A 15233-nucleotide genomic window follows, 5' to 3' on the forward strand; every position below is an offset into this window, starting at 1 on the left:
CTAAGGCCAGAGTAGTATGTGTTAAAGCTCAGGAGTATGTGCTCATGAGAAGATTTGGCTCAAGAGAAGGAGTTTTTAGAGGGACAAGTCAATTGTCATTGCCTAATCTGGCTTCTTGTACTGCCTGTACAGTACAATGTCTTTCTTCTATTCAGTTTCTTTTTTTCTTAAAAACTTTTAATTAGACTTAAAAAAAAATTCAGCATCCAGGGGCCGGCCCAGTGGCGCAAGCAGTTAAGTGTGCGCGCTCTGCTGCAGCAGCCCGGGTTCACTGGTTCGGATCCCGGGAGCACACCGACGCACTGCTTGTCAAGCCATGCTGTGGCGGCGTCCCATGTAAAGTGGAGGAAGATGGGCACGGATGTTAGCCCAGGGCCAGTCTTCCTCAGCAAAAAAGAGGAGGATTGGCAGATGTTAGCACAGGGCTCATCTCACCAAAAAAAAAAAAAAAGAAAATTCAGCATCCATACTTGTAATATAATAAATCCTGTATAATAACTGAGTTATTTATGCTTTTTTCATGAGTACTCTGGTTTATATCTGCAAGAACTTCTTGTTCTTTGACTAAATGTTTAAATGCTAACAGGTAGACTCATTTCAGAATGCCTTAATTCACTCATTTTTGTTGAGCACTTGCTATAAACCAACCGCTAGCCTGGGGGATACAGTAGAGAGCAAAACAAAGTCTGTCCTCATGTCTTTCTAGTCTTATTTTAGACCATCTTGATAGATTCCTGACAACAGTTAAACTAAATCATGGTAATTTTGGATTACGCTTTTAGCAGCTTGAGCAAAAACTGAACCTGTTTCCTTCAAACTGTTTGATATTCACTGGCAGCAAAAATCAGATACACAAAAACTGCTTTGGCATATACAATTTTTAAGGGATAAATGTGAAACCAATTATAGAATCTATTCTTTTCAATTCAGGGTTGTTTTTTGTTCTCTTGTGCTTGGTTGGTTCTTGTGAGATATAAGCCTTTTAGTATTGATTGTCTATTGGTCTGACTAGTTTATCATTTAGCTCCCCTTGGATGTTGTTTCATTTTCAATGTGTTATACTTTGCTACACAGATCCAGTTTTATTAGAGAAATATATCAGGTTTTCTTTTTGAAAACATTTTGTAGTCAAATTTTCAACAAGCTTTATGCTACGTATATGAGCATTCTTCAGTTATTTCAAAACTTGAACTATTAAAATACTCGGTGTAAGTATTCATGTGTTTAATGTGAATTTCTCCTGGTTATGTGTAGAGCAAATTTCCAGGAAACTTTCCTAAAACTTTTGTTTCTGGTAGACCCTTAAATAGTGAGACTTTTTGCTTACCAAAATGCTGTTAAGCTGAATAAGAGGCAGTAGTCTGAGGCTGGGGAGGGGAAGAATGTATTTTTTTCATTCCACACTAGTAAGCCACTCAGAGCTTATTTGGATCTTAGAATGACTTCACCTATGACTTTTAATAAAGATATTCCTGGTAGTCTGACCAACTAGTGTGTGAAAAGAAAAGCTTTGGCTGATTACCAACACCACATGGTGAAACAATGCTATGTTAGGGGGAGTGATGTAGTGGGTGTTTTTGTTTTTTGAGTTTGCTTTCTTGAATGTTGACTCATGATCATATTATTGACAGGAAGGATGTAGAAAGAAGTTTAGGTATTCTGCTTTGTTTTTCTGGCCATTTTTCTCCTCAGCATTTATTCCAGTATAGTGGTGATTGCTAATTTTTAAGTGCTTTTTTTTGCAAGTTTGTGCTTTATCTGTAAATGATGTTATAAATTTCTTAAGCTACATTTTATTTTGCTTGGAAAGGTGTATCTGAGCAGCTTCAGCTTTGCCAAATTTAGTTTCTTAAGACATTTCAGCATTTTAATTTTAATTTTAAAAGAATAATGCTGATGATTTTTGCAAGCTAAAACAGTTATAAAATTTTTGAAAAATATTTATAACCTGCATAGTTTCTGAATATGTTTTACTCCAAGCTTTTTTTTTTTTTTTTTTGTGAGGAAGATCAGCCCTGAGCTAACATCCGTGCTAATCCTCCTCTTTTTGCTGAGGAAGACTGGCTCTGAGCTCACATCTATTGCCAATCCTCCTCCTTTTTTTTTTCCCCCAAAGCCCCAGTAGATAGTTGTAGGTCATAGTTGCACATCCTTCTAGTTGCTCTGTGTGGGACGCAGCCTCAGCATGGCCGGAGAAGCAGTGCGTTGGTGTGCACCCAGGATCCGAACCCAGGCCTCCAGTAGCGGAGCGCGAGTGCTTAACCGCTAAGCCACGGGGCCGGCCCTTCGTGCTTTTGATTTTAAGTTAAATAAATGAATGCATACTTATAAAAAATAATCAAACAACGTGAATGTATAAAGTAAAAACTAAAGGAGTCCTTGTCTCAAATGCCCCTTTTCCTCAGTCTCGCTCCCCAGGGATAATATATGCATTTCATGTGTTTTGTTTCATGTGATTTATTTCACATTGTGTGTGTGTGTGTGTGTAAATAAAATAACTTTTTAAAAATGTAACTTCTATGTTATTCGTGTCTCCACTTATCTAGCATAAGGTAAGCACTCAGTTAATATTAATTGACTTGAATTCTGGTGTCTGTTTTATTTCTGTAGTTTGCTTTCTACATTCAGAGCCTGTAAATTCATGTTTCATTTTTGTTCGTTTGTTTTAGTCATTTGCTGCATTTTGAAACCTCTCAGGCAATCTTATATGCCTTCCAGGCATTTATATCTCTAAAATGCTAGTTATATGCTTTATAGAGAGGGAGAACATATAATTTATTGTCCAAACTGGGGCACTTTTGAGAGTGAGGAGGCTGCTAATAATTTTGTTGAGACAACAGGGATAAACGGACTGTCCCAGACAAACTAGGATATATGGTCATCCTGTTTATAAACTTCAGGTTTTGTTTGTTTTATTTAGTTTCAACAATAACATTTTTACATGACTTTATTGAATAAATTGGGAGTTGGAAAGACAAGCTATCAATGATTTAAATAGAGGAAAATGGTACAAATCCCAAACCTTTTTTGTACAGTTGTTTGAGTAACCAAATATTAGTATTTTGTCCTATAAATCAGGGTTACATAACAGTGCCAGTATTAGATGAAGAGATCCTGAAGAGTAAGCAGTTGAGCTGAGTTAGGATTAAAGATCATGAATTTTGGCACTGGTGTCTGTACCTAATGCCTGTTGGACAAAGCACTTCTTTTCTGTCCCAACTATATGAGCAATTCAGATTTGTTTTGTGACTTTTTTTTAAAAAACAGAAACTTAATAATATGCATAAACTATTTTCTTTGTAAATTTAAAGATAGGAGGGGTTCTATTTTTCAAATGACTAATGTATTTTCAAAAATCAGATTATATTATAGAAAAAAAAGGACTATATTGTTTGACTCTTTGTGACCAAGTTAATAATTCAGTACCGTTTAACTTTCATGGTTCAGGCATAATACCCAATACTTTTCTGAACATCTCACGTGAAATTTTATTCTGATCTGTTTTCCAAGACTGTATTATCACTTGTTTTGTCTATTGCTCATACCTTTTTTATTACTATTATCTATTATCTTCTTTTGAGTTCATCACCTTACTGTTTGTTTTCCTTTTTTAAAGGAATGTTAAATACAATTTAACTTAACACTTATATCCTTTTTTGTGATTATAGATCTCTGTTAAAATTGCATGTGTTTTATGGTATTATCTAGTTATTAATTCATTTTGTTCTTATCCTTCAAATATTCATTGAACACCTTCTATATGTTAGGCACTAGTGTAGAGGGCCTGGGGATATAGTGGTGAATCCTGGTTATTTACAATTACAAATTATGAAGAGGAAGTAGAACACCTACTATTGTGTTACTTTACGCATATTATTTCATGTCATCTATCTAACAACCTTGAGTGGTTTGTTATTATACCCATCCCTTGATGAGAAAATGGAGGCAAAAGACCTTACCTTTTAGGGCATTCCTTGGGTACCTAGCAGTGCTGGTAAGGTAGCTATAGCCACCATGTTGATAAAAAACCTAATTTGAGAATTTAGATTATCAGAACATTGACTTAATTGGAAAATACCTTCCTGAAAGTACAGTGGAAGAAGGAGTTTTATAATAGGCTCAATTTTATGGACATTTTTGAATCGATAATCTTCACTTCAAGTGAATTGATAGTTGAGTATTCTTTAGGGTTAAAAAATAGGGAAAAATTCTTACCATCAGAACTTCTCTATACTTCTAAATCCTGTTTTTCCTTTAGCTGAAGTGGATAAACCACAGACAACAGATTATAAATGTTACCAAAATTTCAGTAATCCAAGGAAATCACAGATTAGTATACCCCACATAAAATCATGGTCTTATTAATATTCCTGGTTTCTTTAATAAACTTTTTTCATCATTAAACCAACTTTTAAGTCATTTGGTAAGGAGACAAAATGGTGTCATTTTTCAGAATCTTAATTTGCTAACAAATTTCTAAGGAATAGAGAAGCCATTAAGTTTGGCATAAAAACTTAGCAAATGTTCTTTTATTTATTTTTTTTAACTTGCCACTTGCTACTCATGTACCTGCTTTTCCTCTGTGTAGTTACAGATTTTTCTCTTATTATTCCTTTACTTAATTATTGATGTCAGACTCACAGCATGGTAACTTTCTATTCTCTCTTTTCCTTACCTTTATGGAAGATCAGTACTACACTTGCTTTTTTCCAGTCTTCTGGTATCTCTCCAGTTCTTGAATTTTCAAAAATAATTGTAAGTGATTCAATTGTAAGTATGCACTATACTTCTTTCATTAGATAAAAGCGTTATCTGTGATGCATGTCATCTCAAATTACTGATTGTGAACATAAACTTTCCAAATACTCTCATATTTTAATCAAAATGACATTTTTGCAAAGTTTATTTTAATTATAGGGTATGTGTTTTGCTAATTTTTAAAAATCATCTACTTTTGTCTGGATTCAAGGTATTTATTTTTTATTAGGAGGCTTGTTTTCTTTGGTGTTTTTCCTTTGTTAAATTTTTAAGCAGTTACTCCCCTTTACAGTTGTGCTACTGATAACTTACTCTGTTTTCTTGTTATTCTGAACTTTTTTGAGACTTAGATGGAGTAATTTCTCTATTTCTAATGTATTTTCCTTTTCTCTTTTTGCAACATATTTTTATTATATACTGTTTTGTCCTGTGTAAGAGAAAGCACTGAACATAGGGTACTTAGTCCTTTAAGTTTTTGCTGTGAAATAAGATTTGATATGAAAATAACCACTCATTTGTGAATTTCTTTTTACAAAGTTATTATTCAGCCATAGCCCTTGCTGTTCTACATTATTCTCCTCAGTTCCTCAAATTACCCATAACTTTCTTATTTCCTGATTCTGACCTCAAGAAGACCTTAAACCACCTTTTACCACCACTGTTCATTACTCTTCCTCTGTCAGCAGGAATTACTTTAAAAGCTCTTACTCCTTGCCTCAAAAATTGCCTCCTGTACTATTTTACTGAGTGTGTCTCTCCAAAGCAGCTGCGCTTCCTGTGTACTTCAGACAGTTTTAAGGCCATCCCTGGCAGTACTCTTCTTTTTAATGGTGGTGAAACATTTCATTTGTGTGGATGTATATAAAGTATAAACAGTGTTTAATGTCTGAACTAAAGTCGTTAATAGGAATTCACTTAATTTTGCTGAGATTTGTTAGCTTTGAAGTACCTTCTGAGAGGAGAAAAGTGATACTGTTCACAAGTATTAGGAAGATAGTAGGGAGTACTTATATACAGTTTTGAGGCAGTTTGATATTCTTCTACTGGTCTAGCTATTATTTTAGAAATTCCCCTTAAATTGGGCCAAATGTCTCTCTCTCTCTTTCTGTGTATATATTTTAAACTGCATACATAAATCCTGGCTGATATGGAATCAGTGTTACTCTTCTTGACGTTATATATGTACTTTAGCTTTCTTTATTACAAAGTGCTCTTGAATACTAGAGACTGTTTTGTTTTCAGCATTTTTGCCACAGAAGTGGTTTTTTTCCTTTATATAGATTTCTAATTTTATGGTTAGATTTAGGTTTAATTTCTGTTATTTCTTCTAATTTAACTTCTTTTACATCACAGACCATTTTTTCTTTTTTTCTCTATAATATTTGTGTTTAATTTAAACTTTAAATGAATTCATACAGACATCATCAAGTTAGAACTATGGCTTGTCAATATTGTAAATTAGGAAGCAGCAGCAGCCTCTTTGGTCCTGACTAAAAATGCAGCATAACCAGCTCAGTAACTGCTGAAGGACATGGACAAAGAGAAGGAAGGAAAGACACGAAGAAGGGAGTGAGGGAGGAGAAAAAGGGGAGGAGAAAAAGGACAGAGAGACAAGAGAAATGTAGGGAGAAGTCATGGGGAAGACTGCATCACGGCATCAGCAGTTGCCAGATGCTGCGGTCGGTGCCACATACATTCACTCAACACTTGAGCCCGCCCTAGGAGATACAGTGTTGAATGAATGCCACAGTTCCTGCCCTAAAGGAGTTTATAATTCTTCAGAGAAGTCAGTCAATTAAATATTGATGATGAAGTGTGACAGATATTAGATAAGGCAAGTACAAAATATTAGAATGTATATTTACTTGACTACCAACCTGCTTGTTCTCAAGAGCCACTGTAAGATGTCACTATGAGTAGGAAGTCACACTCTGTCTTAAAGGGTCTGCCCTGTTCTGAGTTCTTTTCAAAGGAAGACAGACCACTCTCAACATGGTAAAGGACTATATCCTATTTTTATGATCTGTTTTAAAACAAAACTCCATTAAAAAGGATATGAATAAGTGTAGTGCCTTATATTGCAAATGCTGAGTGGAAAGAGGAATAGTTAGGATTTTAAGGGAATTTTTATGAAATAGTGTATGTTAGGAGATAATGAGTTCCTTGTCTCTTGAGATACTCAAGCAAAGATTAGATGACTTTCAAAGACATTATAAAAGTTACTTCTATGAGTGGGAAGTTGGACTAGGTGGCTTTGATTCTGTGTACTCTATGTTACTATATATGGTGAAAACTTGTATTTTCTTGTAGTGCATTTTTCTACAAGATTTGAGAAAACAGTTTAATTATTGCCAATTACTTGTCCATGTTTTAATAAATTTGTACATATTATTTTATTGATTGCATGTGGAGCAACTATATGTGTAGAATTTCTTTTTAAATACACCAAAGATTTATGGATTAACTGTGCAAGGGAGTTTAGGCCAGTTCTGGGATTTTAAGCTAATAACGGTTGTTGTAAACCTCCCATTATAAATTACGTAAAAAGTGGATTGGTGAGCAGATCTTTGACTTGCATGTTGTGACGTATGGAGTTTATTCTAAGGGTAAAGGAATTTTGTGGAAGACTATCTAGAAGCAGGTCTGAGAACAGAGCCAAGGTGAGGTTCATATGATTATAGCAACATCAAAGGTTTGTTTTTTTAAGAATTAATTTAAGTGGATTTCAGATCTCAGTAGTAATTTAAATCTAATTTGTCTCCATTTATTCAGTGGAGGAGTTTTAATCAGATAGTGACTTGTTCAGAAGGATATGTTGGGTTTTTACAGCGGTCGTTCTAAGTATATTCAGAAGAGGGAAAATTCTTAAAGATCTCTTTTTCTCCCTCATTTAGGTGCTTCACCTCTTATTCCTTTGTGACTATGCCATTGACCTTTTTGATATTTAGCAAGAACAGTGTATTTAGCTGATTTTAACTGGGTCTTATGGTTAAATTGTTATTTATTATGTTATATTGCTTTGTGAAACAAAGCAAAACAAAAATCAAGCCAAGCAGTCCTAATTTTTCTGTGGTAGAGGAGCATGGAAAGAAATTACTCCTCCCTTAAGACAGTACTGTAGTGTCTCTGAAATGTGAAATGTCTTCCTTTCCACATCTTTTATTATCATACTATACATAGTGAATGTTTCTAATAGGTAGTTTTTGGGTTATCTTTAAAAATAAAGATGTTTAACCACAATTTTATAAATATATCTGGATTTTACATACATGATTTATGATTTTTTCTTTTCTTAAACTTTGTTTTTATACATGACATCTCTCATCGGGAAAAAGTTTTTCAATACTCATTTCAAGTGGTTTCTTTATGTGTATGTAAAAAAAAAAAAAAAGTGGGCAGTTTTATTGCCTTTGAATTTGAAAAAGAAAATGCGTTACAAGATAAATTAATTTTCCCATGGTCGTAATAGGACTTTTTTAATGTTTTTAATGTTTTGGTTCAGAATTCAAATTTTAGTTTGAGAAGAGCAACAATTATAATTGATAGTGTTAGTAATTGTCGTCTGTAGTAGAGGTAGTAGCTGCCATGCTAGTAATAGAAGGAAGGCGACGACTGTATTTGGCAGGTAAGAAAACAGAAGCTTAGAGACACAGTATCTTATTAGTGGCTGAGCTGGAATTAGAGACCACGTTTATCAAACCCATTGTTGTTTCCCATAATACTGTACTGTCTTGTTCTGGTGTTTTGAGATAATGGCTGGTGCTTTAGTAATGATAAAGTTTTATACAAAGATGAGGTGTTGGTGTAATATAAAATGAACTCTCACCTCAGTTTACTAAAATGGGGAATGTGAAAATGATCAGCATGTTTTGGCCAAAGGTGAGGAAGATATGGCAAGTGAAGGTCAAGTGTGGTATGTTGAACCACTCTATTTAACCCATTTAGTACAGAATTTTGTGCTTGGGTTGGGATTGTGGCATTAGTGGTTCCTGACCATTATATTATTTCCCTGTTTAACTGCATGACAACTGGGCATGCAAATATGGCACGCTGATAGTCTTGTTCAGTATCCAGCTGTTTTGTCTTTTACAGCCAGAATTGATGTGATTTTTAGTCAGGGATGATGAAGAACTCAAAAGTTTCTTTTGAGTAAAGTTAAAATATGAGAATCCCATGCTCTTGGAGCTTAAATTTTTTAGTGTACAAAAGGTAGGGGATACAAATGCCAGACTATTAAGCTGAGAAATGAGTGGGCCCTCTAAATAAACATTTACACCGAGTCCAGAGTGTAGTGTTCATGCTAAGGGTGAAAGTGAGTAGGGACCTCAATTAAGAGAGAAATGTTATCCCTTTCTCTTAGAGAGGGGCCTCTTAAAAGAGGTGGGAATTTTGAGGTTCGTTTTTCTTTTTTTTGTTAATAAGGGAGGAAGAAAACTTCAGAGTTGATGGGGGTAGGTTAGAGAACGTGAGAACTAAATACTGAGAATATGAAGTTAAGATTGAGGGACTGGAGGAATGAAGTGAATAAAAAATAGGGGGAGAATAGGAGGTAATCTAGGTTATTTTGTATGTATTCCTTTAGCTAAATTACTATTGCTGTGGAGGTGACTGGGAGCCATTATGGGGCTTTTGGGAAAGAAGAAAGTGATTCTGAAGAGCTGGATAGATCCCTGTTTGAGCAGCTGCACATGTAATTGATGAGAAGGAAGTAGTGCTAGAAGTTCATGAGGGAGATTGATGTACTACTATTCCTGGAGAATTTAGAAAATTTAAATAGACCTACTATTCATGTAAAAGTACTATTTTTATTTTAAAACTTGAAATGTCATGTATGAAGGATGAAGTATCTTTTTTACTATTAAACATTGCTTGGGTACTGCTTGATTTGTTGCAAATGTTCTTTTTCTCTAGGGTTTGGATTCAGGATTTGTTCCTAGTGTCCAAGACTTTGATAAGAAACTTACAGAGGCTGATGCTTACCTACAAATCTTGATAGAACAATTAAAGGTATGGCATTAGTTTATATGTTGAATTGATAATAAAATAGTAAATGTTACTGAGCTTGATTTTGAGTAAGAACAATTACTTGATATTAATTTACAACCCTTATGTGGTTTTTCAGCAATTTTGAAAGCTGACATTAAAAGATCTGGGTGACTTATTAAAAAATCTTGAATCTAATTATTATTGGTAAATAGTATATGTGTATAATGGATTTTTTTGGTCATTAAAAAAGGTAAATATTTAGACGTAGTTAGAAGAAAATAAGACAAGCTTAGATTCATATTCTGTTTAAAAATTCTATGAAACTGGTAAATTTTAAGTGGCTTGATTTCTGTGGCCTTGCTTTTTCCATTTTGGGGGAGTAGGGGGTTGGGAGAGGTGATTTCTCAATTTCCTTTATCATTACTGAAATTAATTATCTCCTTCAATTCCTACCTTAAAATTAATTACAAGCAAAAGTCCTGGGAAGAAAAAGTAGTGTTGATCAACTCAGATGACAAAGCAGAAAAAACTTAGGTTTGAATTGGTGTTTTAAATCCTTGAAAGTCATCTGTTTTCTTTTGCTTGTAATTCTACCAGAGTAATTGATCTTGACTGTTTAAAATAATTCAGTATAATTTGATTTGAAACAATGGCTTGAAAAAATATGTTATCTTGAAAATACTTATAAATCATCCCTGGAAGAAATGTGTTTAACAACTGAAGTTTGCTTTTCTATGTTTAGTAAATGTACACAATGTAGTACAGTGGCTTGATACTAAATTATTTTTTTTTAATCCTGTAGCTTTTTGATGACAAACTTCAAAACTGCAAAGATGATGAACAGAGAAAGGTGACTTCTATAATCATGATTTTGACTTTAAAATTCTTAAATCCAGGACCCTTTTGGAGACATAACAAAAGGACCTCAGTGTTTAGACTGTTGTAATAGTACTGTTGACCTGTTACAATAGTGCTGCCATGTAGACTTCAAGGGGAGTTTTCTGTTGAATTTCTGTTATGGTTTCATAATTAAACAAAAGGGTGTAATGTACAAAATTTTAATATGATACCCTTTTGGTAAGTACCACCTTCCTAGGAGTAAATTCTGTCCTCTTCAGGTAGAAATGTTGAAGGTAGAAAGTTATTTTATTAAATTTACATGTGGTCAATTCAGATACTAATAAACCAACTGGTGAGAATTTTTAGAATAAACAAGAAGCCACAGATGAGGAAATAAAATGAATGTTGCTTTAATTATAGTTTTGCTGCTGTTTTTCCCCCCTGTGGATTTCTGAGGACTGCTTTGTAGTTTGAATGTTTTCTTTTTTCAGTTAACGTTTTTCCTCTCCTTGACTAGATTTCCTGATGCAGCATCATTTTTTTTTTGTACTTCTGTTGACCATAGCCTTGCGTTTGGCTCTTTTACACTTGGTAATAGTAGTAACTCATGTTTAACTCACCTTCCATTCTTAGTTTTGAGGTTTAGTCTAACCATGTCATTTTTAAACAACTTAGCAAAGTTTAAGGTGATTCTAAAATAAGCATTTTAAAATGACATAGTAAAATCTATAGAAAAGACAAAACTTGTTTTCAGGTAAGGAATAAGAATGTTTTATATTATTCTGACAAATCTTGAATTGAATCACATGAATTTTATTTGAGGGTTTAACCTATATAATGTTTGAATTTTTTATTTAAATGATTTAAATTAAAAAGTATAGCAAAAAGTACTCCCCAGCCTGCCAACACTTGCGTAGAGTAATGAGTACATTTTGGTAAAATTCTTTAAATGACTAACCAGTAAAAAACAACAACAATACCTCTTTGTGTTTCTGATTATTTCTGTTCACACTTATTATTTTTCACAGAAAATTGAAACTCTCAAAGAGACAACAAATGTAAGTTATGTGTTTGATAAACTCTGGCTTTGCGTTAGAAAGTACTTTAAAATGTTATTTCTATTTTAAGCTGCTACTATTAATAATAGTGATTGCGATTTTAATTTTATGAATTTTTACAAGAATTTATTTATATTTAAGTATTGTATTATTTTCTGAAGGAATTTAAATGAATAGAATAATCCCACTAATTGGAATTGACTTCATGTGCCATTTTATGTGTTTCTGGTCTTGTCTGTTTGGGATCCTTGGATAAAAGGTGTCATCCGTGCACAACATGTATTCTCTTTCTTATAATTAAAATATATTGTGATTCAAGTTTTTTGATGTAGTGACTGACCTTCTGACATTATATAGTGGGCTACTAATAAGACTTTTATTTTGATAAAAGCTTTTTAAAAAACAGGCAAAATAGTATTCTAGGTTTACCAGTATTTTGATAAGATCCTTTACTCTCCATAGTTCCATAAAAGAATAGACATTTTTGGAATTTACACTGAGATTGCCTACTGTTGATCTAAGAATTTGGAAGTTAATCAGACTCACATCTCTTTCTGTTTGAAGTGTTGAAAAACCATTTAGATGTCATTTGGTATAAATTAACAATTTTTTGGCATTCCTTAACAATTCATAGGATTGCTAATGATTTCACTAGCAGCATATTAGAACCCACTGGATATCCAGAAAGGTATTTCTTGTGTAGTACAGACTTAAACCCTGTACATTTGAACCAGTTTTAATATTGTATGACCATTTTATTTGGGGCAAGATCCTAAAATCAGTGTTTTGTTTTTATAGAACATGGTAGAATCAATTAAACACTGCATTGTGTTGCTCCAGATTGCTAAAGTAAGTACATTTTGCTTTTGATTACTTTCATTTAATGAGATTTAAAAATTACAATGACCTTTTTCTTTAATAGCCAAAAAACTCAGTTCTGAAATATATTACCTTTCTGCAATACATTGTATTGTGGGGTTCCTGGTACTATTGAACAACTGTTGTGTTTGGAGGGTTCTTTACCAGCATATGCATGTTTTTGATAAGGTATTTTCTGATGGTGGCTGGGAAGGACGGGAGCATGTTTGAATGACTCACCCCTTCCTTCCATTTTATCCATTATTAATGCTTGGAACAGGGACATATTTTGCAAAACCTCTCACAAAAAAGTTTTCCTTAGGAAAAAAGGAATTAAATTTTAGCAGAGTTCTTTTTCATGTCCATGATGAAGAGTATAATAGAGATATTTTTAAAAGTTGTTTGTGATAGATTTTTTTTCTGGAACTGAACTATACTAATGACCACTACTTTAATTGCTGTTCCTTATTCATGAAATAAAATATATTTTGAATTATTGTGATGGGTTAAAAATTTCTTGGATATTGTCTGCTTTTCTGAAAAATTTTGGTCTGTTTAACCTACATATATATACTTTATTGCCCAGTATTTTGAAAAACAAGAATTTTAGTGTTTGAAAATAGGAATTAAAAAAATTTTTTCCCCATTATTTCTATCTGACTTGTACCTCTGTATTTCTCGCCAGTGGCTAGAAGTGGGTGGGTGGCCAACTCAGCAGCTAAGTTTGGAATGTTTGTGTGAGTTTTTAATTACTGGCCTGTTTTATGTATTCAATTGCATATATTTGTTTGCCCAGTAATGAATACTTTTTATCTAGCATTGTTAATGACACAGTAGCATAGGGCAATCCATTTGTGCTTAGAGAGTAAGGATATTCAGCTTATAAGTTCAAGGGGGGCACTGTCATTTTCTTTTGAGGCCAGATTCAGTGTTAAAGTGTCAGAGCTTCAGGGCTTGTGTTCATTTTCTAGGCATTCTTGACCACTATGCCTGATTTCTTATGTATGTGTCTAAATTGTTCATCTGCTTTTGTGGATCAGAATATATTCTAAAGCTTAAGAAGGGAGGATAGGGTTGGAAGCATAAAAAGGGTAAGGTTTTTGCTTTTGCTTTTCTTGACTGTGAAATTGCATGGGTGGGTGGGGGCACCTGCAGTTACCGAAAAGCCTATATATAGGTAACCAGTAAACTACACCAGGCCCAGTGTGAGTAGGTTGATGTTTGAGGGATTCATATTGCCTTCTCTATAAGATTGAGGAAGTAGAAGAGCTCATAGCTTTTAGGCCAGTTTGGATGATCTCTACAAATCATTCAGGACTTCAGTAGTTGTAAAACGGGGCAGCCTAGCCTCTTTCAGTTGCTCACCTTTTAATCACCCATCAAGAACATTTTTGGTGCTCTGTCTTTGGAATGAGTTATAATTCAAATTACTAAAACTCCTTTCTAGAAATTTCTACAATTTAGTCTGTACCTGCTACTGTCTATTGCATCCCAGCTTGATAGACCTACGTTTCAAGGTCCTTCAGAATGGGTAACATGGATCAAATAAATGGAGTTTGGCTTTTTAATTTTTTCCAGAAAGAAGTTTTATTGTTGTTAAGGCTTTTTATGTACAAATACATCCCTTAAATTATATATGTACCCTATATGAGCTCTGTGTATCTTTAAACCTAATTTAAATGTAAATCAGACCGTGTCATTTGCCTGCTCGACCCCCCCCAGTGGTTTCCCATCTCCCTTGGAACGGAATCTAAGCTACTCACCATACTCATCATTTGAGCCGCTTGCGTGATCACGCCATTCCAACAACATTGGCCTCTTTTCTTTTTCTCAGACAGGCCAGGCTTTTTCTGCTTCAGGGCTTTGTATTTGCTTTTCCCTCTGCCTGGAAGACATTTCCCCCGGGTTTCCAGGGCTCACTCCATCACTATATTCAAATTTCTGCCCACATGAAACCGCTTTGGAGAGACCTTCCTGACCACTCTATCTAAAATCATCTCTACATCCCGTTAGTTTGTCTTCATGGCCTTGCACCACTTGCCAAATTTACATGATATCCTATTTGTCGTCTCTCTATACCTGTCTATAATCTCCATGAGGACTGTTGTTCTATTTACCACTTGTATGAGTCTGCTTGGGTTGCCGTAACAAAACACCACAGACTGGGTGGCTTAAATAACAGAAATGTATTTTCTCATCGTTTTGGAGGCTAGAAGTCCAAGATCAAGGTTTCTGATGATTCAGTTTCTGGTGAGGATTCTCTTCCTGGCTTGTAGATGGCCACCTTTTTGCTGTGTCCTCACAAGGCTTTCTCTTGGTGCGTGCATGCTGAGAGAGAGACAGAGACAGAGAGAGCGCTCTGGTGTCTCTTCTTATTGGATCAGGGCCCCACCCTTAGTACCTTATTTAACCTTAATTTACTTTTCCATAGGCCCCATTTCCAAATATAGCCACGTTGGGAGGTTAGGGTTTCAATATCTGAAATTTGGGGGGAGAGAGATGTTCACTCCATAATACTACTGTATCCTCAGTGCTTAGAACAGTTGCCTGCCACATAGTAGGTGCCTGATAAATAATTGTGAATTTTGAATGAATTTTTCTAATACGTAATTTTTTTTTCTTTTCTTTTTTTTATTGATGTTTTAATACTTTATAAGATTGTGAAATTTTGGGTTGTACATTTTTGTTTGTCCATCACCATATATATGTCTCCCTTCACCCCTTGTGCCCACC

At 34.3% G+C, this 15233-nt stretch overlaps 1 protein-coding gene across 3 annotated transcripts in view; it reads left to right on the forward strand.

The window, feature by feature from the left end:
* OSBPL9 (oxysterol binding protein like 9) overlaps positions 1 to 15233 on the forward strand; it is a 176015-nt gene that overhangs the window by 117268 nt on the left and 43514 nt on the right. For all 3 annotated transcript variants that reach the window (XM_058552391.1, XM_058552392.1, XM_058552393.1), the window contains exons 5-8: positions 9670 to 9765; positions 10547 to 10594; positions 11613 to 11642; positions 12441 to 12491. In XM_058552391.1, coding sequence (XP_058408374.1) covers positions 9670 to 9765; positions 10547 to 10594; positions 11613 to 11642; positions 12441 to 12491 — 225 coding nt within the window. The remainder of the gene's footprint in view (positions 1 to 9669; positions 9766 to 10546; positions 10595 to 11612; positions 11643 to 12440; positions 12492 to 15233) is intronic.

The sequence above is a fragment of the Diceros bicornis genome, chromosome 13, assembly GCF_020826845.1.
Source record: "Diceros bicornis minor isolate mBicDic1 chromosome 13, mDicBic1.mat.cur, whole genome shotgun sequence".
NCBI classification, from domain to species: domain Eukaryota; kingdom Metazoa; phylum Chordata; class Mammalia; order Perissodactyla; family Rhinocerotidae; genus Diceros; species Diceros bicornis.